General features: G+C 42.4%; 1 protein-coding gene across 1 annotated transcript in view; it reads right to left on the bottom strand.

Moving 5' to 3' along the window:
* Window positions 1–26,959, bottom strand: part of LOC143786156 (uncharacterized) — a 35,059-nt gene that overhangs the window by 3,637 nt on the left and 4,463 nt on the right. The window contains exons 2-13 of the mRNA XM_077275446.1: window positions 17,348–17,677; window positions 16,416–16,715; window positions 15,371–15,655; window positions 14,834–14,935; window positions 13,707–14,024; window positions 9,264–9,605; window positions 8,671–8,976; window positions 8,014–8,334; window positions 6,724–7,014; window positions 2,774–3,097; window positions 2,101–2,403; window positions 971–1,294 (exon numbers count right to left, since the gene is read on the bottom strand). Of these exons, the coding sequence (XP_077131561.1) occupies window positions 971–1,294; window positions 2,101–2,403; window positions 2,774–3,097; window positions 6,724–7,014; window positions 8,014–8,334; window positions 8,671–8,976; window positions 9,264–9,605; window positions 13,707–14,024; window positions 14,834–14,935; window positions 15,371–15,655; window positions 16,416–16,715; window positions 17,348–17,677 (3,546 nt within the window). The remainder of the gene's footprint in view (window positions 1–970; window positions 1,295–2,100; window positions 2,404–2,773; window positions 3,098–6,723; window positions 7,015–8,013; window positions 8,335–8,670; window positions 8,977–9,263; window positions 9,606–13,706; window positions 14,025–14,833; window positions 14,936–15,370; window positions 15,656–16,415; window positions 16,716–17,347; window positions 17,678–26,959) is intronic.

Below are 26,959 nucleotides of genomic sequence, written 5' to 3'. Positions count from 1 at the left end.
GAATTAATAAGTTAGTTCTAATAAGCTTATCGAGGTGGTTAAGGTTAGAAACATTTCCATTCACCATTTCACCGCTCTCTTGTATTGTGATGCCACTGTCGCTCACTTGTCCTGAGATGCAGAAAATCTGCAGTTGGATGGGTTATCTGAGTTTACAAGACGGAACAGTCTTTTTTGCAAAAAAATGTAGTATCTGACAAAACCCTGGACAAGAGCAAGTCTGTACTATGCTACCCAAGATGAAACCTTTATAAATGGGTGAGATAAGTGATCCATGAAGACTATATTAGGGAACTCTGAGCCAATCTCACGAATCCGTAGTTTAGGATCGTCACCAATTGTCCAGGTTAGAGAGAAGTTACGAAGATTAGGTAGCGGAGAGACAAGTGGTCGTCCTGAAGAAGAAGTTGAAACGCGTTGCGGATTAAACCACTTATACTCGGATTGGCACCCTTCATCCTTTCTACATGACAGAATTAACCCATTTGTTTCTCCACTACCGACACTTTCATCTCCTCGTGGGTCTCCAGCAGCCTCAATGTTATCAGTGGGTGTGTGCACATGACCCGACCAGGTTAGCACAATTGTGCAATTCTTTTAATATTGTTTCCCAGATAAGACCCTATTTTGCGCTTTGTCTTTCTCCAGTCCTTCGGAAGTTACAAATATTTTCTCTTACTCGGGTGGATCTGTTCTTTTATGCATTACACAGCTCACTGATGTGAAAAAGCACCATGTACATTCTTTTTTTAATTTGCTGTGACGGGATAGGGAAATTGAACACTTACTGCCAGACTTCAGCTATCATATGAACATGGAGACTGCTGCCTCTTATTATGCTGTTTGTGTATTAGGGTGAATCAGAAAATACACTAAAAAGACAGCAGATCTGTTCCCATACTGTCCTTTTCTCACATCAATTATCCATCATTTCTGGTTGCTAATTAACAAATTCAAGAAAAGCTCTCACCATAGACTTGTATTGGTCCCGTCGTTTGCTCTATGTGTTGCTCTAGGCTGGGATGCTGCACTCTGCAGATGAACTCTGTGCCATCATCTTTTATGGATGGTGTGAATGTCAGGCTGGCGGTGCAGCTGTACGTGTTGTCAGGCTGTCTCTGTGCCAAAGGTGTAGTGTTCTTTATTAGATCCGGATATCCCTTCTTCTTCTTGTACCAGGTCACAGTGAGATTATTGGGGAAATATTGGGAGATTTTGCACTGCAATGTGGCTTGTCTGTTCACAAAGAAATCTGTTTTTTCTATCTCTTCAATGACTGGACGCCAGGGAAAATCTGGAAATAAGTCATGTAACAATAACTGAAGATTGATATGGCTAAAGAAAAAAAAATTATATTTCAGATAGAAAAGAGAAAAAACGAAGTCCTCTCTAGCTGATAACTTGTAATGTCTGACTGTAGATGTGATGACAAATAGCCGCTTTCCACACTGCTCCGGCCTCTTCGTCAGGAATTAGGTTTAAAGTTGATGCCCCCAAATTTCACAATACAAAATAACAAAATATGTATTAATAGATCTCTTGATGATCTTGAATAGATCCTGATGAGGCTGGGTTACTTACTTTAACTATTCATGTCAGAATGGCTATATAATCCTAATTCTATAATAAGAGCCAGAGTCCCAGTGTATTGAGTCTGCACCCAGCCTGACTGACAAGCCCCTCAGTGTCCCTCCTCCCTGCGGCTGCTGCTGAATCTCTGCTCTTCCAGCCTGACAGCAGCAGCTTGTACTGACCAATATGAGAGCTCAGCAGCAGGAGGGACACCGAAGAGATGTCAGGCTGAGAGTTTACTCTTTCACACTCAGGACATCTTCTCAGCTGCTTATCTTTATCAAATCGAATGGCAATTATTGCATACATGTTATGATGCATTATGTAAATATACCAAAATTGTTCTAGAAGTAAATACGTTTTTAAGTATTGTTTTTATTCTTATTTTTATCGAAATTTATTAATAGGGATGTCTGCATTTAATTTATTTGCTGACTGGAATTAATAGAACATTTTCTGATTAATTGTTGTTGCATAAAACGACAAGGACACGACAGTCACTGCATTGTATCCTCCATGTTTTATTACCTGTATCCCCGATGTACACCTCTCTCTTCTCCGCTTCTCGCAATGAGTCGTGGCTCCAGGTTACCGTGATCCTAAAGTCGGGGTCATTCATGTTCTGCTGAGCGACTCCGCACTCACTCCTCACATTATATGTGGACTCACCATTGTCTTCATAGAACTCACTGGATGGTATATACCTGTTAGAGCGGCAGCTCCACCTGATTTCTATAGACTTGGGGTAAAAACTTTGCAAATTGAGAGAACAGAGAACGTCTCCTCTCTGACTGAGAGACCATTGTACAGGACCCTGCATCCTGGGGGAAGCTGGACAAGAAAATACATGTTACACGGATACATAAAAGGCAGAATATAACCCTCCATGACAGTCAGACTACGAGATCTCACAAGACATCTCGAGATCTTGCGGTTCTGACAAAATAAGATTTAGAACAGCAGATACCGATTGGTAACTTAAAAACACCTTCTACATGACACAGTAAAACACCAGAATAATACGAGAAGAGGCGTTTATGTCACTAAACAAGAGATTGGTTCAGCCAGGGAAGCCAGTCACGTCTATTAGGACAAATAGAATACAGTAAAAGGACCTGTACCCCTACTGTGCTTCACTTACAGATCACCTTTATGTATCATTTATGGTTGCTAATTGTATACTGCCAGTTTAAGCTCTCACCATAGACTTGTATTGGTCCCGTCGTTTGCTCTATGTGTTGCTCCAGGCTGGGATGCTGCACTCTGCAGATGAACTCCGCTCCATCATCTTTTATGGATGGTGTGAATGTCAGGCTGACAGTGCAGCTGTACGTGTTGTCAGGCTGTCTCTGTGCAGGGAGCATAGTGCTCCACATTTGATTTAGATTTCCCTTCGTCTTCTTGTGCCAGGTCACAGCGAGATTATTGGGGAAATATTGGGAGATTTTGCACTGCAATGTGGCTTCTCTGTTGACATGGAAAACTGGTTTGTCTATTTGTTCAATGACGGGACGCCAGGGAAAATCTGGAAATAAATCACATAACAATAACTGATGATCTATATGGCTAAAGACAAAATAGTATGTTATAGTGTAGTTAGCCTAAAACGGAGTCCTCTCGATAACTTGTAATGTCTGACTGTAGAGAGGACGGCAAATAGCCGCTTTCTACTCTGGTCTCCGTCAGGCATCAGGTGTAAAGCGGAACTGCCACCGGATTTCACAATGCAAATATTATGTATTAATAGTTCGCTTGATGATGCCTAATGAATCCTTGGGAGACTGGTGTACTTACTTTGAAAATCCGTGTTAGAATGCCTGTATAATCCAGATATTATAGTATTTGTATAAGCCCAGTGAGCGCTCATGCGTCTAAGTATATTTGGTTTCCATCCATCCAGAGATTTGGGTATTGGCAGCATTGGGTCACTATTACCGACCTCCATCTACTATTGATCACAGTCTACGAGTTGTGCCGATCCTAGACAAATGCTCCTATACTCCCCATCTCCGATACTCCACACCGCTGTCTGTACTATTCTGATGTAGAACCTTTGTGTTCTCTTTATTTTTATGTCTCCAAAATCCATAATGATTACATTAGTATTGGAAGCAAATTTTGGATCAGACCAGAGGCAACACGTATTGTGAATCCTGCACATGAGACTACCAGACTGACGTCACTTCTGGAGCGCACAGTGCTGCTAATTATGTGCTGAACCTTCTCAGGCCTCGTGTACAATGGCTGTGCAGCGCCCCAGGGTCCTGGTCGTTGCAGTAATGTCATTCTCCTCTAGTGGGGGGGGAGTGATGTTACGTTTGAAGGCAATAAAGGAGATCTCATTACCAGGTAACACCAACATACAACACAATTCATACTCCAGTCCACCAGGGGGAGCTATGCTCCCATTTATTAGGGCACTCTTCACAATTAGGTAAAACTGGTGGTCTGGATAGGAAGTTAGGCATAAAGAAGCTGGCTGAGCTCCACTCAGGCAGCTGCTAGCTGAGCTCCGCTCAGTTAGTGGGTCCCTGACAGGGGTGGGATCCTGTCAGAGACCTAGACAGAAGAACACGGAGCTGCACCTGCCCCACGTGCGGCAGCATCCTAAGAAAGAGACACGAAAGAGAACTGTATTGTAGAGGGTGAGAAACGGAGTCGTAGCAAAAAGAGAGGAAACCAGAAGGAGTTCTGCCCTGCACAGGCTGCCTCCTTCTGAGGCGCAGGATCCGGTAGCCGGAACACCGAGGGAGCAACAGTCCTTTATGCCTTGCTCCAGAGACCAGCAGGACAGCTAATTTCAAGTTACTGATCCGCCCTATACCCAGGAGGCACGGTGGCAACTTGTGGGGGCCGGGGCGTGCTGGAGTCCCTGTAAAAAGCCTCAGGCCATCAGTCATACGGGTTTGTCCTATCCATCAGGGGGACAGAGAGAAAGAGACATAACATCTAGAACATCTACAACAGTTGTGAGGACCTTATGAGAGGCTCAGCAGTAAGGTACTACAACACCCAGGCACTAGAGGAAGGCTACTGATTTCCACCTGGATAAGGGGACTCTGGATTTGCCTTCAGACCGGCCGGACTCTGCCTACCCTGTGATCTGGTGCCCTGGATTGTGGATGCTGAAGCCTTCAGTAAAAAGGTAAATAGACTGCAACCTTGTGTCCTCGTTCTTCACTGCGCCTCACACCATCCACCATCTACACTCTGGGAAGCCCTGGGGACCTACTTCACCTGTGGGAAGGTATACCATCTAGCTGCCATAACATCACCCTAGCGGACCCCTAAGCAGCGTCGGTCATCCTCACCGAATACCACAGGTGGTGTCATGAACATTATCCCTTTAAAGACCTTTCCCTTTTACAACGGACCTCCCGAGGGCCACAGACAAGGTCAGCCACCGTGACATCCCCCTTGAGAACCGAAGGACCCGGTACCGAGTACCCCATAGCCCTTGGGGGTTCTCCAGCTGCACACAGCGTAAATCCACAGAACAGGATCGCAGTGAGGTGCGGTGCTGCAGACATATCGCTATAATGTCCTTATAATGTACGGGGTTGCCCTCCGTCTTATCCTACTACCTTGTCCCATCACATACAGAAGGAGTCATTCATAGAGCAGCTACATAAGCAAGAGAAAAAAAGACAGACTAAATGGGGTAGGCACAACCACAAATATATAAGTATCAAAAGATCCTTTATTATCACCTCACAAAATACCATAAAAACATTTAAAATACATGAAGAAAGCAAGAAATCACACCCCCACTCATGGGTTAAGGTCAAACCCTAAGCCCTGGAACAATCATAACAACAATGTAAATAACATGAACAATATTGTGTATATAGTTACTTGCTAGACCCCTATGTGCACCAACACATCAATCCAAGTAGTATAAGTATTCAGGCCTAACAGAGATTTGTATATCAAGGGCCCATGGGGATTAAATACCCCTACTAATATATATTGTAAGATAAATAGCCAAAAAGACACACAATATGATCCAGCAAAAATACGACCTGGATGTTACTGAGTGGTAGAGTCATAGTCCAGAGTCCCATGTGCTTGTGGCTGCTGAATAAGTCAAACGACCCAGAGGTGTGCACAAGAGAATGCTCCTAAACAAGGCTCAAAAGGATAAAGTTCCCAAATGGGAAACCCGGGTATGATAGCCCTAAGGAGAGGGGGTGTGAAGGACAGGCCCCACGCGTATCGCCTCTGCAGCAGCTTCGTCAGGGGAAGTGGCCAGGAGGTAGATACATCAGGATTAAATATCCCAGAGAATAGTCTTAATTACATACCGCTGTGTCAGAGATCATTGTCCGCATGATTCAATACAAGAGCGGAAGTGTCCATGGCGTGCATGGTGGCGACTGCGCGTGCGCACACCGCGATTCAATCCAAAGTCGCGTTGCGCATGCGCTGATGTGGACGGCGAGAAGAGTAAGGGAGAAACAGGGCATAGGGGAGGGAAAGATCGCGAGCGCTGGTACCAGCCGAAGGGAGGAAGGGAAATGAATGAAGGATAAGTATATGCAGGCATGTGCCCAGAGTAAGTGGATGGGGGATAAAGAATATGTAAAATCCACTGAATAAACAGGTGGAATATATTGAATAAAACTCTTTGTTTGCGTGAAGGGTCACAGACTGAGGAAAAACGTATGCATGTTAATATGTTATACCCAATAGAAAGTATATAAATATGGAAAACATGAATAAATGTTTAACAATACAATAAAATCCCATAAGTGGCAATAAAGGATGGAAATAAAGTGATATCAATTCAAAATCATGCCATATTCATATTTAGTATAATGTATCACATATAATTATGCCACATAAGGGATAAAGAGCCATGTGATGTCCCCCTACGGGCCACATGTTCCAGGGGTCCTTGCATATTCTACCCTTAGCAGCTTAATCCCTCCATTGGAGGCAATCCCAAATCCGATGGACACGGACACTCAGATGCGAGGTCATCTGTTTTCTTTATTTTTTCTTTACTTTTCCAATTAGTGCACCCCTCTTTGCATATATATTCATTCATAGAGCAGAACACCCATCTCTGGTGGTCACTATTACTGCAGCGGTGGAAGAGAACTGTAGTGTGTAACTCAGCCATTATTACTGGTGTGTACAGGGCTCTACCTTTTACACAGAGATCCTGATGCCGAGGAGACGTCAGTGATTCGTGCTCCCAAGTGACTCGGACTGCGGAGGTGAAATGAACCCAGGGAACGGCACATTCACTCGTAGCATCAAATGTCCGTTCACCATCCGTCTGTATAAGTCTCTTGATGGATGGTATCGCTTTACCTCCTCCATACGTCCAAGTAATCTTAATATCTGAAGGATTAAATTTTTTAAACCTTGTGCAGCACCGTACTCTGTCTGTTTCACTGAGTGTGAATGTCACCGGCTCCTCCATCGATGGAATCACTGGGGATAAAAGAGAAAAAATGTATTAGATTGTACACAATAACAAATAGTTATTCATGAAGCATTCATATTAGCTATCCCTATTTCTGCAGAGGATGCTGTCAATGATGACAGTGGTGAGGGCGCTGCGTCCGGTGCGGTGACGGGCGCTACATCCGGTGTGACAGGCGCTACATACGGTGCGGTGACGGGCGCTACATCCGGTGCGGTGACGGGCGCTACATCGGGTGCGGTGACTGGCGCTACATTGGGTGCGGTGACGGGCACTACATCGGGTGCGGTGAAGGGCGCTACATCGGGTGCGTGATGGGCGCTACATCTGGTGCGGTGACAGGCTCTACATCGGGTGCGGTGACAGGCACTACATCCGGTGCGGTGACGGGGGCTACATCTGATGCAGTGATGGGCGCTACATCCGGTGCGGTGACAGGCGCTACATCTGGTGCAGTGACAGGCGCTACATTGGGTGTCGTGACGGGCACTACATCAGGTGCGGTGACGGGCACTACATCCGCTGCGGTGACAGGCGCTACATCTGGTGCAGTGACGGGCGCTACATCCGGTGCAGTGATGGGCGCTACATCTGGTGCGGTGACGGGCACTACATCAGGTGGGGCGACGGGCTCTACATCGGGTGCGGTGACGGGCGCTACATCGGGTGCGGTGACGGGCGCTACATCGGGTGCGGTGACGGGTGCTACATCGGGTGCGGTGACGGGCGCTACTTTGGGTGCGTGACGGGCGCTACATCTGGTGCGGTGACAGGCGCTACATCCGATGCAGTGATGGGCGCTACATCGGGTGCGATGACGGGCCCTACATCCGGTGCGGTGACAGGCACTACATCTGGTGCAGTGACAGGCGCTATATTGGGTGTGGTGACGGGCACTACATCAGGTGCGGTGACGGGCACTACATCCGGTGCAGTGATGGGCGCTACATCCAGTGCAGCTCCCTGAGAGAGCCGAGTACATTTGGTATAAAACCTCCACATATCACCTCTCGTCATGGCTTTCCCTGTGCTCCGTTCTATCGGATCCTTTAGGCTCGGGTGTGAGACTTTACAGATAAACTCAAGGTCCTCAGGATGTGATGTGGCTGTGAAGGATAATGAGGATGAGCAGGAGTAGGACTTATCCGCTGATCTCTCTGTGGTAGAAGAGACTTTGTACTGGTAACTCGCACTCCCCGTCTTCTTGTACCAGGTCACCGTCAAGTTATCTGGAAAAAACTCTGAGATTTTGCAGGTGACTGTGGTCTGTTCTCCCATTTGTAGAATCAAAGGAGTCATGTCCACAATTTTTGGACACCATGGATAATCTAGAAGATATCAAAGATAGAAATAGAAAATAATTATCACTTACGTCTCCTGACAAGAAACACCATCCATGTGCCTTATGAGGAAATAAGGGCTTGACATATGGGGTTCCTATTCTGTAGGAGCCAAAGGTTAGAGCTGCTGTGGTGGACTCAACCTCACGTCTGACCATTCAATAGAGTAACATTTATTAGACAACACGATTCTCTTAATTCCAAAAGTGTCAATGTCCAACCTCATAGTAATTTGAAAAATGACTGACCACAGTTCTCTAAGCCCTGGAGACATGGATTTCTCCGTATTTCTATCACAGGCTTGTCTTGGATTCATCATCTCACCTTGATGCCCCACACCTATCTCTCTGCTTTCTTCCTTGTCCATGGTTTTGTGTTTCCAGGTCACTTTTATTTTACAATCTGTTTGGGTAAAGATCTCCCCCGGGATGTTACACTCTGTAGTAATGGAGAAGGTGCCATCATTGTTTCTGATGGCTTTCTCCTCCGATGGTTTCTTCTCCTGAGATTGGCCATAGCTCCATGTGATCATTATGTCTTTGGGATAAAAGTTTAGCAGCGATAAATCTGCTGTCACATCTCCGGAGTCAGTGATGGAGAGCCGGATGGGATGGTCACTTGTTGGTTTTACTGAGAGACATAGAGAATACAGGAAATACAGAGATTATGTCTGCGGATGATTGCAGGGTCTCCATATAAGCCCTTTACATTATTTATACAGTATTTGGATATACTAAATTGCCATTGTACTCAATGAACTATGAACTTACACAAAAATGGCCCCCAATGATGTAAAATTATAGTTTTTACAGATCGGTGACTGCAGCTCATTGTATATCATGAATATAGGCATCAGCCCTGGATGATTGGGGGGTGGATGTTACTCGGGGGCAGGATTACCCTCACTTCTGACTTACCCCTCACTTGTAACTGTCCCGTACTCCTCTCCGCCGGCCGCTCCAGGCCGGGATGTGTAACTCTACAGATGATCTCTGAGTCTTGGTCCTCCAGTGATGGGGTGAGCGTCAGACCTGCCGTACAGGTAAATGTCTTATCTCGCTGCTGCTGGGATCTGTGGGGCGTCATCTTGTATTTATCACACGTCTCGATTATTTCCTCGTTGTCCTTCACTTTCCTAATCCATTTGATAGTGAGATCATCGGGGTAAAAGCGCGAGATTGTGCACTGGAGCTGTGCCGGGCGGCTCAGCATCAGACTCGGCGCGAGTATTTCCCCTAGTTCTGGAGGAGACCGCAAACCTACAGGAAGATCAAACATAGAAAATGATTAGTCAGCCGGCCCTATAATCTCATGTCTATGCTCATAAAGTGTGAGTGACATTTCCAGGTCCTGTCATAATATGGCTGAAGTAATAAAAAGAGACATCTCCACTTTTCCATAAGTATATAATGTCCAAAAGTTGTCGATTACACTAATGTTATTACAATGTAATATGCCTTTAAATCCTTTAATTGATGCACTGCTTTAATGTGCAGTATTCCGCACACCCTATAGGGTTATCCTCACCACTTAGCTGCCAGACCGGAAATAGTTTGGTGGATGGAGTATAGTTGATATAATGCTGCAGCCCTGGCTGATAGTGTGAGGAGAAGCAGTAAAGCAGCCACTGCAGGATGTAGGATCCACATGGAAAAAGATAGAACCGGAGGATAGAAGCCGCGCAGACCACAATAACGGTAACAGAGTTACACACACACTCTGTTTATTAGCCTACGCGTAGTCTGCGCGGCTTCTATCCTCCGGTTCTATCTTTTTCCATGTGGATCCATACTGTTTGCCGGGAGCCTGCTGCGACCATACGTGCTTATCCAAGGGAGTTGTGACTTATCACAACCAGACCAGGTGAGTCTGTTTTGTGGGGGTCCAGGTGATTGCGATACCTGAAGGTATTACTCTATGTGCGCTTCTTTTTCTTGTTTTTAGACTGCAGGATGTAGGAGAGACGCTCTCCCTTTTCCAGAGGCCGACACAGCAGATCTATCTGAGGGAAAACCTAGTGCAGTATTCCTGATTGTCCCCTTAAAGGGACCTGTCAGCAGGATTGTGCATAGTAAGTACACACAGTGTCAGGTTGGTTGGATACCTGGTGATGAAATCCGTCTTGTGGTTGTTGTTCACCGGAAATGACACCTTCACCGCTATTATGGCAGTATACTTAAACCCTCACCGCTACCGATACAGGGTACTGGAAACTTCTTATCTATACTAAAGATGGGCTTGCACCCATCATTTCCTATAGACCCCTAACTATCTTTTGGTTCCTTACCTCCACTGATGAGTCACCAAATGAAACGTGTCGGAAGCAATCAGGGGTACAGACTATATGGATCCTACTGAGTCTCCTTGTTGGTAGGGTAATGTGTAATGAAACCCATGGCCCCACCTTCCATATGCTGACAATTAGTACCTATATCAACTAATGGGTATCTTCCCTCACGTTTTCTTCGATCCTCCCAAGACCTCGTACTCCCCTCCACACTTATTCATTCCTCACACAACCGCCTCCAAGATTTCTCCCGAATATCCCCCATCCTCTGGAATTGCACACTTCAACACGTCCAATTATCCACCACCCTCGGATCCTTCAGACTGAACCTGAAAACCCATCTCTTCAGGAAAGCCTATAGCCTGCAATAACCATTCTGCCGCCTCACCACCACCCGAGCTGCTGCCTCACCACCACCAGAGCTGCCGCCTCACTACTACTCGAGCTGCCGCCTCACCACCATCCAAGCTGCTGCCTCACCACCACCCGAGCTGCCACCTCAGCACCACCCGAGCTGCCACCTCAGCACCACCAGAGCTGCAGCACCCCTGACCTTCTGTCTCTTCCCCATTATCCCATAGAATGTAAGTCCGCAAGGACAGGGTCCTCTCCCCTCTGTACCAGTCTGTCATTGTAAACTTATTTACTTTAAACGATATCTATAACCCTGTATGTAACCCCTTTCTCACGTACAGCACCATGGAATTAATGGTGCTATATAAATAAATGATAATAATAATGATAATAAATGGGAACTTTTCTGGACATCTAAACTGGGTGACACCGTTCCTTTTCATACATTATAACTACATTATCACTGTAAGATTATTGGGACCCCAAATATCTATTGAGAAATAGTTATACTCTAACATGTTCTAATTACTTCTGGTATACTGATTATATCTTGTCTATACCGGAAGAAGGCACTTAGCTGAAACGCGTGTAGAGGTTGTGGCACCGAAGGTCGGAGGTAATTATTGTCCATCTATGATTTTTTCCTTGTTACTTTTTTTTTTGTATTCACTGGTGCTTTATTTTTATCATTATTCCACCCATATGTGATGTCTCACTTATTACTATAGGTACACTTGTGAACCTTTACTCACTACTATTGGCATTTTTTGCTTACTCTATATGCCTGTGACCTGCGGTTCCACTTATTTGGTGATGCTCATTGTCTGTTTACCCTTTCTCTAGCAACAAAATCCCTCCCCGTAGCAAGGGCACAAAAAACTGATGCAGGTTATATAATCTCAAAAGGAAATCCAGTATACCGTGCCAAGTAAAAGATATAGTCTTTATTAAAGTACACTAAACAAAGTTTAGACACATTTAGTACAAAGAAAATCAAAGAAGTCAATAAGACAATTCAGGTCACTACTTTAACCGAAATGTGGGGAAAAAACTCCAACACCCACATGACCAGGAAACCCTATATATGTAGTGCTAAGTATATTTGTATCATGTAATCCCATAGACTGCGCTATGTTAGCTGTATACTACGTGCTCATGTGATCAAAATAACATCTATTAACTAATAGCACTTACATTAGGGTGGTCCGTTATGTGTGGTGATCCCCAAAGCGCCCCAACGTGTGTTTCGTCCCTTCGTATATAGGGTTTCCTGGTCATGTGGGTGTTGGAGTTTTTTTCCCACATTTCGGTTAAAGTAGTGACCTGAATTGTCTTATTGACTTCTTTGATTCGCTTTGTACTAAATTTGTCTAAACTTTGTTTAGTGTACTTTAATAAAGGCTATATCTTTTACTTGGCACAGTATACTGGATTTCCTCTTGAGATTATATTACCCTTTCTCTAGTCTGTACTTTGTACTTGATATGTAACTATGTTTTAATCATTTGCTAATAAATATGGATTTTTTATGATTACAATTTGGTCTAATAGTGTATTTTTCTCTATATGGTATACCTTAAATATGTCTAGTGATTGATTGTATACATCAGTGTGCTATAGTACCACTGATAGTACTATATGTTTTTTTGTTTTGTGTGTGTTAGTTTCGTCGTACCAATTTGAGGGCCTTTTATTTTAAATAATAATATTAAAAGTTTCATTTTATCACTTCTGCCTTGCTTAATAACACTTATTGATTGGTAGCCCTACACCATTACTTACATTACTTAGCATTTTTCTTTACTTATACATATGTATTTTTGCAAAAAAAATATTTTTTCAAAAGTTGTTTGTTACAAAGTTTGGAGCAGTTGGCTTCTACAGCCTCTGAGTATCACCGTACATAACAGACTACTGAGTAAATAAAAATTGATTACCTGAGCTCATATATGTCAGGAAATGAAAAACTCCTCCAAAAACTGCCTTAAGAAAGAACATTTCCTGCCGCAGCTTTTATTTGAAAAATGTGTCTTTTCGAACATCTCGAGAAAACGTTTCTGCACATAGCCTAAGGGTGTGCTTACGCTGAGCCTATTTGCTGAGATTTTGGAGCTGAAATTCTCCAACTCTCCAGTCAAAACTTTTTTTTTTTAACTCTTCATAGTTTTTGGAGATTCCCTGCAAAAATGCAAAAATACTCAGCGTTAAAGCACCCTAAGTGCTAAATATGGGGTTGGTTTTCCATTCCCTTCTTATGGTTTGTAGCGATAGCTTTATTCAATTTTTCTGATGTTAAAATTAAAGCTTCCGTTTCTAAAAGAGAAAATGTCACGGAACAGAACAGATGGCATCAAGCAACGGGCAAAACAGCGGCCGTCTGATCCTAACCTCAAATATCAGAAACATTCTAGTAATGAAAGAGGAGGTTAACGTAAATCTTTGCTGAATGGTGCAATCTGAGCTGCTACGGAATTTTTAATTTTAATTTTTTTTTTGCTACTTTTTCGGCAACGTGTTCCTCTACATCATTTAACGTTTTTTACAGTATGATAATGATAATTTTTACATAATACCCCCTTCTGACTTCGTAGCACTGCTCTTTATCAAGTATTTTTTGGGGAATTTTCTTTGCCTTTCCAGTGCTTTTTTTAGCTTTATACATCATAAAACTCTTCAATGTCTGGAAAGATGTGGCCGGCCGGTCCTGTACGGCACTTACGTGTGTCGTCCTTGTTCTCATTAGTCCATTCTCTGTAGGACGGATGTCTCAGCTTTTTGTGTCTCACCGCAGCACGCAGGGAATATTTCTCCTTTTCATCGACTTTCCCTCTGAGACTTTCCGTGGTGCTGATCACATTGAAGGTGCCATCCTGGTTTTCCTCCATGAGATCTGTACATTGCAGGGTCTGAGGGTTTGTACTAGAAGGAGGTTGAAAGATTTCCCAAGAGATTGAGATTTTCTCAGGATAGAAATGGTCGACATTCAGACTGAAGCTGCCGCCTGCGGAGGGGGTGATATTTCTTAGCTTCGGGTGACCTGGAACAACAAGTGAAATGCCCAATTATGTTTTCAGAGGATTGACAATGTTCAGAAACTTTGGAAGGTGGAATCAGAAATAACCACTTACTATGGAAATTGTTAAAAATTGGAATAATGACGACGTATCGAGAAAATATAAATTTGGAGCCAAAGTATTGTGGAAGTGCAGAGAAAGAATTGATCATTCTCAGCTCAGTAGTGATGAACAAACATCCACGGGTGTTATCCGAGTGACTTCAGCTGCTCGAACAATATGGTTGAGTCCCCGCGGCTCCATGACCAGGCAATCCCCGCATGTGCTGCAGCTGTGTTAGGCAGTCCCGCATTAGTTGTGTCTGTCTAACAGCCGCGAAACATGCAGCCGCAGGGACTCGAACATATTCGAGAGCACCCAAGATGCTCGGATTACACGTTACCCGAGAACGTTCGCTCATCACTACAGCTCAGCTCCCAGTTCGCGCATCTCACCACTAGGAAAATCAATATTCCATAGAAAATAAATAAAATCCGCATTAAGATGGACTATAGAGCTCGCAGAGATCTACGCGTTTCAGATATTTGTTTTCTTTGCCATCTTTTATGTTACAAATACCCATTCCGCTGATATGGTACAATAACAACGAACATAAAAAATGTGTGTGTACATACCTTCATCAGTATACTGTACAGAAAGAGGCAATAAGGATATACAGCAAAAAACATGAAATGGTTAAAAAAATAGGATTAGACAAGACTTTAATTTATTCAAAGATTAAATCTACATAGAAGAATCCAATAAAATCTATCAATGTGTATTAATTACTTACGTTTCTGCTTGTATCTGTGCACATAAGAGATAATGGCCCCGGCTCCTAATAGCACCGGCAGTAATATGGCAGCGATTAGAAGCAAACGATTACGCGTCAGATCTGAAACCAGAGAAGGAAAAATAGATCTCTTTAGAAAAAATTACCTTAGATGTATAAGTAAAAAACACCTTTATTAGTAGAAAAAACAGTTAAAAACTGACGCGTTGCGAACACAAAAAGTGTTCTCCTTCATGAGCTACCATGGAGCCATTTGTGTACAGCGTCAGTTTTGTTCTCTTTTCCATGTGATGATTTTTTTTTTTTATGGATTTTTCTACAAATAAAGATGTTTTTACTTTTACATCTAATGTTCTCCAAAGAGTGCTGGATTTTTTCCTGCAGATCCCCTGATGTCACACAGGATCTGTGCTCCTATGCCTTTTACCATCATTTCGGCATCTTCTCTCCTGGTTGATAATAATTCTCCGTCATTGGATCTGTTCACTTTACTATTTGCCATCTGTCTGTGACTTGTGCTGGCAGATTTGTACTCACCTTTCCCAAGTACGGTCAGGCTCTTCACCAGCGGCCGGAGCAGGGTAACGTGTCCCACCACACAGGAGACCTCCATGCCCCAGGTCTCCTCCGTTGGCATAAAATGAAGGACGGCTTCCACGGCTGAGCTGTTAATTCTCTTTACTTCTGTTTTCTGCATATTTGTCCCATTCAAAATCCAATTCACCATTATGGCTTCTGGGTGAAACCCGGACACGAGGCAGACCAGTGGCTGTTCTCTATCCTTTATAAACGTGTGTGGAAGGATGTGAATAGTTGGGACAGCTGCAAATGAAGATTCAAATCAATTATTTCTTAATATTACACTAGATTTCTATTATCTAGATTGTGAGCCACAATGGGGACAGAGATGATGTCTGTAAAGCGCTGTGGAATTAATGGCGCCATATAAGCGAGTAAAATAAATAAATGGCACAATCACAATGAGGAGTTCAGTATGAAATAGTATTTAGAAGATGAAATTTCCAGATATTTGTCATTATATATTTTTCCAATCAGTGAAGCATCTCCTCAGATATGCAGCTCAGTCTGTAAATATAAAATTCTGATCATTGCTTAAAAAAGATTTATGTTTTTTGGTAGCTTAGTTTAGTGCCGATGACATAATAAAAGAAGAGTTTTTATCCTCTTAATATATTGCAGTCATCATATTATATAGCATTGTGCACTTACAATTGCTCATTTCGCCTTTCTGCCTAGTTAGTTCTTCTCTTTTCTCTGCTCTATGTTGAAACTGGAAGTCTCTTGTCCTTGCATGAATCATTCCCTTCTTCATCTCCTGACCCAGCTGCTCATCCTCCTCCTGCCAGAGACTTTTGCAGTGATGACTTATGACTTGTGCAGGGAAAATTGATCTCCTGTTTCTACATAGAGGTTAGAAGAATTCAGCTCATCAGTTATTAATCACGTGATGTCATAGACCTAATTAAAAAAAGAAGAATGAACTGGGTAGAAAGTCAAAATGAGCAATTGTAAGTACACAGTGCTATTGCCATGATCCGTTCCAGGGTTTAAGCATGGCTACCTCCAAAAACAAGTTGAAATGTTTCCTGGAGAGGTTTCTCCAGCGATTCATGTTGGACTCTGCATGAGAAGTTTGGCTTTCTGTCTTCCTCAGTGGGTACAATTGTCACCGTGCTGTTCACACTGTACAGTCCATCTCGGTTCCTCAGGGGCGGACCCTCCGTAACATCGCTCAGCCTCTCTGAGCCCCTGAACCATTTAATATCGATATCCACCGGGTAGAATCCAGTGACGGAGCAGCGCAGGTCACTCTCTACATTCACCACAACCATTTTATCTGTGATTGTCACCTGCGGAGGAGCTGAAACAAAACAAACATAGAAAATATATTACTGAACGTTACCTGTTTTTGCTGCAATGTGATCAGATTACTTGACTCCCATATAAAATCTCTCCAATCAGGCTGTGTGTGAGATATTTTATTTTTTAATTATTTTTATTTTTAAATGGGAATAAAAACAGAGTTTGGTTGTTTTTTTTATATTTTTGAAAACTCACTCTTTTTTACTTTTCCTTAGGGGACTTGAACCTGCGATTGTCAGACTATGGTCTTGCACATCTTTTTAGTCATCACGAATGGTCTATACTAAGAGTAAGCTATCAATTGAAAAAGGCTGTATAATCTAATAGTCAACGAGTAAACCTTATAAACTTGTTCCTGCTGACAGTGACACTTGTCTATTTGTTACTGTACATGGATGTTATCGGAAAGGATCAGCCATTCGGGGTACAGTAGAAAACGGGGACTTTTGCTCAGTAGTAAACAGCACAGTCATGTAATACATCTAACTTCTGATTGTCAGAGGATCCAGTATCTGTAACCTGAAGATGGTCTAACTCTCTCGGGACTTCCTAGGGACTTGTCCTAGCTTAAAAGGCATGTTCAAAAATGTGCTTGATTATTGAATTTTTATTAAATCTATGAATCCTTACCTTGAATGTCCAGCCTGATTTCTGCCTCTTTTCTTTGGTTGCTGTATATTACAGAACACTTGTACAGTCCACCATCGGAAAGGGAAGTGTTAGAAATATACAAATCAGCTCTCCCATCCTTGGCTTTGTCTACATAGGACAATCTGGGATCTGTTGCATCCTCTGATTTGTCATCTACCCTTAGAACTTGTTTTCCTTGAAAATACCAAATTATCATCAGTAGTGAACGGTCGACAGGAGGTTTATCCACAGTGAATGAGCATGGTATCTGCACATTTTTCCCCAACCAGGCTTTCTGAGTCTGCGGGACAAGCAACTTCAAAGATGCAACTGTAGAGAAGGAGAGAAGACATACAGTTCACGACCAAACAAAAGAAAATTTTATTGGCATATTGGTATTAAAATTTCCCAAGCCTTAGCTATACCATGGATCAAAGACTGTGAAGACTTCTTCAAGAATTGGCTTAAACTTGGCACCACAGTGACTTAGCTAGAACTGGAGTTCCATCAAAAATTGATGAAAAGACAAAAAGAAAATTGATCCGGGAGGACGTCAATAGGCCAACTGAAAAATTAAAGGAGCTGTAGGAATTTCTGGCAAATACTGGCTGTACTACATGTGACAACAATCTCCTTTATTCTTAATTGGTCAAGCCTGTGGGGTAGGATGGCAAGATGGAAGATTTTTCTTACAAACAGAAAATTGAAGCCCAACTATGTTTTGGTAAAACCTACAAGTCTTCCGAAGGATGTAGGTAAACGTGTTATGGTCTGATGAAACCGAGAGTGAACTTTTTGACCAAAATTCCAAAAGGTGTGTTTGGAACGAAACCAACACTGTGAAATAAAAAAAATTAATACCCACAGTGTAACATGGTAGAGGCAGTATCGTACTTTGGGGCCTTTTTTCCAGCAGCTGGAACTGGGGCTTTAGTCAAGATGGAGTGAATTATGAACGGTTCCAAATACCAGTCAACTTTTCAACAAAACCTTCATGCCTTTGCCAAAAAGCTGAGGGTGATGGTGAATTTCACCTTTCAGGATGACAATAACCCTAATCAACCTGCAAATCAGCCTAAAAAAAATATTTCTCCAAAAGAAGATCAAAGTTTTGGAATAGCCCAGCCGTGCCTAGATAGGAATCCAAGTGACAATCTCTGATGACCTGAAGAGGGCGCTGTAATCAGGAGATACCAACTGCAGATACAAAACTACTACAAGGAAGAGTGTGCAAGGAGCACCAATCCTAGATGTGACATGCTGATAGACTCCAACCCAATAAGATTGAAAGCTCTCACAAGTTCACAGGGAGCTTCAACAAAATATTAGTGTTGCTGATTTATGCAATCACATTATTTTAGTTCTTTATTTTTCTTGTTCCATTCAAAAATATTTAACTTTATTTTTCAATGGATGTGTACAGATTAAAGCCTACATTAATGGTGGAAAAAGTTCTGAAATGTTTCTTCTTGGTAGGAGTTTTTTTTACATGACAAAAACTGGGCATTTTAATAGGGATATGTAGACGACTTTTTACGCTCACTATATATATACAGATAGCAAAACAAGTACGGTACATTACATGAAAAAATGATGCTGTAATCTTTCCAGTCTCTAACTAAACACTTTACAAAGTGCAAAGTGCAAAGGTCGGTGATCTAACTGGTTTATACTATTCTGGTTGTGAGACTGGCCTTCTGTGTCCTTCCCCAGACCGGGAGCATTGTGTGAGAGCCTCACTTATTAAAGTGAACCTGACACCAAATCAAGAGTGGCCAGTGAATAATCCATGTTTTATTTTAATCTCATTAAATCCACCATACAGTTCCAGAGAGCTGGGCATTTTTATTTGGTGCTCATTTTTATGGTCTTTACAAGGGGGTGTGGGTAACAGGTTAATTATCGGGAGCAGCCTACAGACACACCTCTGAGGATGCTGAGACTCTTGTCCCCTTGGTAAGACCTAATTTTTCTTTCCACGTAGCTGTTTGAGGGCTTATTTTATGTGGGACAAGTTGTAGTTTTGAATGTAGTTGTGAACGGCATTCACAGTGCTGTAGAAAGGATCTTGTGAATATGGTTATCCAGGTCAGTACAAAAAGTATAGTCTTTTTTTTATTTACGTGTTCCCAAAAAAATAGGAAATTCAGTAAAACTGAAACATTTTGCTTGTGCCGCTATTTTCCGAAACCTGTAATGTTTTCCTTATTCCATCAATTGAGTTGAGTCGGTATTTGTTTTTCACATGGTGTACTGATGTTTTTATTGATACCATCTTGGTGTACATTTTTTACAGCAACCGAAAAACTACAGTTCTGGAGTTTTTAATTTTTTTCTCTTTATGGTGCTTTACCAATCGGGTAGTATTTTGATAGAAACAACTTTTATGAAATCAGCAATGCCACATATCTTTATTTATGTATTTCTTTATTTTTAGTAGGGGACAAAAAGTGGTGATTTGAATTTTTGGATTTGTCATTTTTTTTTGTATATTTTTAAAAACCTTTTTTTTCTAAGACCCTGCATTGTTTCATTGCTTATGTTACACCATAGTATTGCATTATATTATAAAAATCATAGTCTCCTATGAATGCCACCATAGACTGGCCTTCAAAGTAGCACTATCATGGCAGGTCTTTAGCAGACCACTAGCTGCCATGCCAACCCATAAGCACCCTATAATCATATCGCAGAGGGGCCCATGGGTGTATGAAATGGTGCATCCCCAGTCTATGCACTTTAAGTCACATTTTCATAGACTGACAAAGAGATTTAACCCCTTAGTGACAGAGCCAATTTGGTACTTAACCCCTTCACCCCCAAGGGTGGTTTGCACGTTAATGACCGGGCCAATTTTTACAATTCTGACCACTGTCCCTTTATGAGGCTATAACTCTGGAACGCTTTGACGGATCTTGGCGATTCTGACATTGTTTTCTCGTGACATATTGTACTTCATGTTAAAGGTAAAATTTCTTTGATATTACCTGCGTTTATTTGTGAAAAAAATGGAAATTTGGCGAAAATTTTGAAAATTTTGCAATTTTCCAACTTTGAATTTTTGTGCCCTTAAATCACAGACATATGTCACGCAAAATACTTAATAAGTAACATTTCCCACATGTCTACTTTACATCAGTACAATTTTGGAACCAAAATTTTTTTTTGTGACGGAGTTATAAGGGTTAAAAGTTGACCAGCAATTTCTCATTTTTACAACACCATTTTTTTTTAGGGACCACATCTCATTTGAAGTCATTTTGAGGGGTCTATATGATAGAAAATACTCAAGTGTGACACCATTCTAAAAACTGCACCCCTCAAGGTGCTCAAAACCACATTCAAGAAGTTTATTAACCCTTCAGGTGTTTCACAGGAATTTTTGGAATGTTTAAATAAAAATGAACATTTAACTTTTTTTCACACAAAATTTATTTCAGCTCCAATTTGTTTTATTTTACCAAGGGTAACAGGAGAAAATGGACCCCCAAAGTTGTTGTACAATTTGTCCTGAGTACGATGATACCCCATATGTGGGTGTAAACCATTGTTTAGGCGCATGGCAGAGCTTGGAAGGGAAGGAGCGCCATTTGACTTTTCAATGCAAAATTGACTGGAATTGAGATGGGACGCCATGTTGCGTTTGGAGAGCCCCTGATGTGCCTAAACATTGAAACTCCCTACAAGTGACACCATTTTGGAAAGTAGACCCCCTAAGGAACTTATCTAGATGTGTGGTGAGCACTTTGACCCACCAAGTGCTTCACAGAAGTTTATAATGCAGAGCCGTAAAAATAAAAAATCATATTTTTTCACAAAAATGATCTTTTCGCCCCCAATTTTTTATTTTCCCAAGGGTAAGAGAAGAAATTGGACCCCAAAAAATGTTGTGCAATTTGTCCTGAGTACGCTGATACCCCATATGTGGGTGTAAACCATTGTTTGGGCGCATGGCAGAGCTTGGAAGGGAAGGAGCGCCATTTGACTTTTCAATGCAAAATTGACTGGAATTGAGATGGGACGCCATGTTGCGTTTGGAGAGCCCCTGATGTGCCTAAACATTGAAACTCCCTACAAGTGACACCATTTTGGAAAGTAGACCCCCTAAGGAACTTATCTAGATGTGTTTTGAGAGCTTTTAACCTCCAAGTGTTTCACTACAGATTATAACGCAGAGCCGTGAAAATAATTTTTTTTTTTTTCTCAAAAATGATTTTTTAGCCCTCAGCTTTGTATTTTTACAAGGGTAACAGAATAAATTGGACCCCAAAATTTGTTTTCCAATTTGTCCTGAGTACGCTGATACCCCATATGTGGGGGGGAACCACTGTTTGGGCGCATGACAGAGCTCGGAAGGGAAGGAGCGCCATTTGGAATGCAGACTTAAATGGATTGGTCAGCAGCCGTCACGTTGCATTTGCAGAGCCCCTGATGTACCCAAACAGTACAAACCCCCCACAAGTGACCCCATATTGGAAACTAGACCTCCCAAGGAACTTATCTAGATGTGTTTTGAGAACTTTGAACCCCCAAGTGTTTCACTAAAGTTTATAGCGCAAAGCCGTGAAAATAAAAATTCTTTTTTTTTTTCACAAAAATGATTTTTTAGCCCCCAGTTTTGTATTTTCACAAGGGTAACAGGATAAATTAGACCCCAAAAGTTGTTGTCCAATTTGTCCTGAGTACGCTGATACCCCATATGTCGGGGGGAACCACTGTTTGGGCGCATGACAGAGCTCGGAAGGGAAGGAGCGCCATTTGGAATGCAGCCTTAAATGGATTGGTCTGCAGGCGTCACGTTGCATTTGCAGAGCCCCTGATGTACCCAAACAGTACAAACCCCCCACAAGTGACCCCATATTGGAAACTAGACCTCCCAAGGAACTTATCTAGATGTGTTGTGAGAACTTTGAACCCCCAAGTGTTTCACTACAGTTTATAATGCAGAGCCGTGAAAATAAAACATCTTTTTTTTCCCACAAAAATGATTTTTAGCCCCCCAAATTTTTATTTTCCTAAGGATAACAAGAGAACTTGGACCCCAGAAGTTGTTGTTCAATTTGTCCCGAGTACGCTGATAACACATATGTTGGGGTAAACCCCTTTTTGGGCGCACGGGAGAGCTCGGAAGGGAAGGAGCACTGTTTTACTTTTTCAACGCAGAATTGGCTGGAATTGAGATTGGACGCCATGTCGCGCTTGGAGAGCCCCTGATGTGCCTGGACAGTGGAAACCCCCCAATTCTACCTGAAACCCTAACCCAAACACACCCCTAACCCTAATCCCAACGGTAACCCTAACCACACCCCTAGCCCTGACACACCCATAATTCTAATCCCAACCCTAATCCAAACGTAAATGTAATCCAAACCCTAACCCTAACTTTAGCCCCAACCCTAACTTTACCTCCAACCCTAGCCCTAACCCTAACCCTAACCCTAACCCTAAACGTGACTGAAATACGTGGCACTGAAATACGTGGCACTGAAATACGTGGCACTGAAATACGTGGCACTGAAATACGTGATACGTGGCACTTAAATACGTGGCACTGAAACACGTGGCACTGAAATACGTGGCACTGAAATACGTGGCACTGAAATACGTGGCACTGAAATACGTGGCACTGAAATATGTGATATGTGGCACTTAAATACGTGGCACTGAAATACGTGGCACTGAAATACGTGGCACTGAAATACGTGGCACTGAAATACGTGGCACTGAAATACGTGGCACTGAAATATGTGATACGTGGCACTTAAATACGTGGCACTGAAACACGTGGCACTGAAATACGTGATACGTGGCACTGAAATACGTGGCACTGAAATACGTGGCACTGAAATACGTGCAACTGAAATACGTGGTACTAAAATATGTGGCACTGAAATACGTGATACGTGGCACTGAAATACGTGGCACTGAAACACGTGGCACTGAAATACGTGATACGTGGCACTGAAATACATGGCACTGAAATACGTGGCACTGAAATACGTGGCACTGAAATACGTGGCACTGAAATACGTGGCACTATGACTGTCAGAAAATGTTCATTAAACGGTTAGGGGTGAGGTTAGGGGTAGAGTTAGGGTTAGGGTTTGGATCCCTTTATCACCTTGATGGTGGTGGGTGGCTTTTCAGTGTGTTTTCTGTTTTTTTCGATAAAAATGCATGCGTTTTTAACGCAAACGCATGTGCTTAAAAACGCAAGAAAATACTGCAGGTTGTATTTCTGAAAATGAACACATGCAGAAAAAAACCGCATGCGTTTGAAAACGCGACCAAACGCGTACAAAAAAACCGCATGCGTTTTCAATGTTAAATATAGGGAAAAAACGCATGCGTTTTTTTGTGCAAAAAACGCTGCAGACAAAAACGGAAGTGTGAAACCAGCGACGCTTTTTATAGCAAAAAAGTTTTTGCGTCTCCACATTTTGAGACCTATAATTTTTCCACATTTGCTCCACAGAGTCATGTGAGGTCTTGTTTTTTGCGGGACGAGTTGACGTTTTTATTGGTAACATTTTCGGACACGTGACCGTTTTTGATCGCTTTTTATTCCGATTTTTGTGAGGCAGAATGACCAAAAACCTGCTATTCATGAATTTCTTTTGGGAGAGGCGTTTATACCGTTCCGGGTTTGGTAAAATTGATAAAGCAGTTTTATTCGTCGGGTCAGTATGATTACAGCGATATCTCATTTATATCATTTTTTTATGTTTTGGCGCTTTTATACGATAAAAACTATTTTATAGAAAAAATAATTATTTTGGTATCGCTTTATTCTCAGGACTATAACTTTTTTATTTTTTTGCTGATGATGCTGTATGGCGGCTTGTTTTTTGCGGGACAAGATGACGTTTTCAGCGGTACCATGGATATTTATATCAGTCTTTTTGATCGCGTGTTATTCCACTTTTTGTTCGGCGGTATGGTAATAAAGCGTTGTTTTTTGCCTCGTTTTTTTTTTTTTTTTTCTTACGGTGTTTACTGAAGGGGTTAACTAGTGTGGCAGTTTTATAGGTTGGGTCGTTACGGACGTGGCGATACTAAATATGTGTACTTTTATTGTTTGTTTTTTTTAATTTAGATAAAGAAATGTATTTATGGGAATAATATTTTTTTTTTTTTTCATTATTTTGGAATATTTTTTTTTTTTTTTTTTTACACATTTGGAATTTTTTTTTTTTACTTTTTTACTTTGCCCCAGGGGGGGACAATACAGATCGGTGATCTGCCAGTTTGCACAGCACTCTGACAGATCACCGATCTGCGAGAAGTACAGGCTGCTTCACAGTGCCTGCTCTGAGCAGGCTTCTGTGAAGCCACCTCCCTCCCTGCAGGACCCGGATCCGCGGCCATCTTGGATCCGGGTCTGGAGCAGGCAGGGAGGGAGGTAAGACCCTCGCAGCAACGCGATCACATCGCGTTGCTGCGGGGGGCTCAGGGAAGCCCGCAGGGAGCCCTCTCCCTGCGCGATGCTTCCCTGCATCGCCGGCACATCGCGATCATGTTTGATCGCGGTGTGCCGGGGGTTAATGTGCCGGGGGCGGTCCGTGACCGCTCCTGGCACATAGTGCCGGATGTCAGCTGCGATATGCAGCCGACACCCGGCCGCGATCGGCCGCGCTCCCCCCGTGAGCGCGGCCGATCGGCTATGACGTACTATCCCGTCGGCGGTCATACGGGCCCACCCCACCTCGACGGGATAGTACGTCAAATGTCGGGAAGGGGTTAATGACCAAGCAAATTTTTACAATTCTGACCACTGTCACTTTATGAAGTTTTAGCTCTGGAACGCTTCAATGGATCACACTGATTCTGAGATTGTTTTTTCGCGACATATTGTACTTCATGTTAGTGGTAAAATTTCTTCGATATAACTTGTGTTTATTTATGAAATTTGGCAAAAATTTTGAAAATTTAATTTTTGTACCCTTAAATCACACAAAATACTTAATAAATAACATTTCCCACATGTCTACTTTACATCAGCACAATTTTGGAAACATAATTTTTTTTATGTTAGGAAGTTATAATGGTTAAAATTTGACCAGCGATTTCTCATTTTTTCCAACAAAATTTACAAGACCATTTTTTTAGGGACCACCTCACATTTGAAGTGAGATTGGGGGTCAAATTAGCAGAAAATACCCAAAAGTGACACCATCCTAAAAGTTACACCTCTCAAGGTGCGCAAAACCACATTCAACAAGTTTATTAACCCTTCAGTTGCTTCACAATAACTAAAGCAATGTGGAAGGAAAAAAATGAACATTTAACTTTTTTCACAAGGGTATCAGGAGAAAATGGACCACAAAATTTGTGGTGCAATTTCTCCTGAGTACACCGATAGCCCATATGTGGGGGAAAGCCACTGATTGGGCGCATGGCAGAGCTCAGATGGGAGGGAGCGCTGTTTGACTTTTTGAATGCAAAATTGGCTGGAATCAATGGTGGGCGCCACCCCCTGATCTGCCTAAACAGTGGAACCCCCCCAATTCTATCTGTAACCCTAACCCTAATCCCAACCATAAGCCTAACCACAACCCTAACCCTAATCTAATCGGAACCCTAGCCAAAATTCCTATTGTTGCCGGGTGTCAGCCGGCAGATCTTACTGGAAGAAAGTGCCAACGGTCAGAGATCAGGACCAGGGAATACAGGAGGGTCTACACCGTAGGTACCAGGGAGGCTCGGGAACCCCATTTCTCTCTTCTCTGATGAGCTAGATCATATCAGAGGAGAGAGAAATTAAGTGGGTAATTGGACTTTTTTTTTTTTTGCTGTCGCAGTTATTGTCGCAACCCTGGGGTCAGCAAAAAACTACCTGAATCATGTTCTCCAGGGTCTCAGCCACCCCTGGTAGCTGAGACTCCAGAGAATTTCTAATTGCTGGGGGGGCGCTATGCATTTATTTCTCAGCGCAGTTAAAAATTGGCGCTGAGGAATAAGCCGTTAAAAGGTGTATCGGCAGTTGTTGAGGGGTTACCAGCAGCGAGCAGAGCACAGCTCCACTCGCTGCTGTTAGGGGAAAATGCTGGCTGTATAACACAGCCACTATCTGCCATCAATTATACAGGATCATCTCCTGAACTTGCATGAAAGAAAGGGACCGTCGTATGTCCAGAAAGAGTTAAAGATTTTTACAGGAATCCGTGTAGGGTTGTTTTGCAAGAGAAAATGAATTGACGGTTAGAAAAACTTTCGTAAGGTTAATTTTGCCGATCAGCGACAGGTGCAACTTTCTCCACATCTTCAAAAATGGAATAATATTCAGTGAAATATATTTAGCTAAATAATGTGAAATCGTAATCCCTAAATATGTAAAGTTCAGACCATTTGTAATGTATTGTAAATCACAATCCATTTCTATTATTATTAATTGAGGTTTTTCCCCAATGAATCTCTACTCCTGAATACACCCCAAAGTGCTCAATTAGATTTTCATGTATAAATCTTTAGTAGATTGTCATCACCATAACAACATTTTTCTTGCTTTTATGAGACATGAACTTTCTTATTTCAGGTCCTCACAATTACTCCTCAAAGAGGATAGAGGAGCGGTATCGGAGGGTATCGGGGGACATCCCTGCCTAGTATTCC

Source organism: Ranitomeya variabilis, chromosome 7 (assembly GCF_051348905.1).
Source record: "Ranitomeya variabilis isolate aRanVar5 chromosome 7, aRanVar5.hap1, whole genome shotgun sequence".
Lineage (NCBI taxonomy): Eukaryota > Metazoa > Chordata > Amphibia > Anura > Dendrobatidae > Ranitomeya > Ranitomeya variabilis.
Note: the sequence above shows the minus strand (reverse complement) of the source record. Positions and strands in the feature narration are given on the sequence as shown.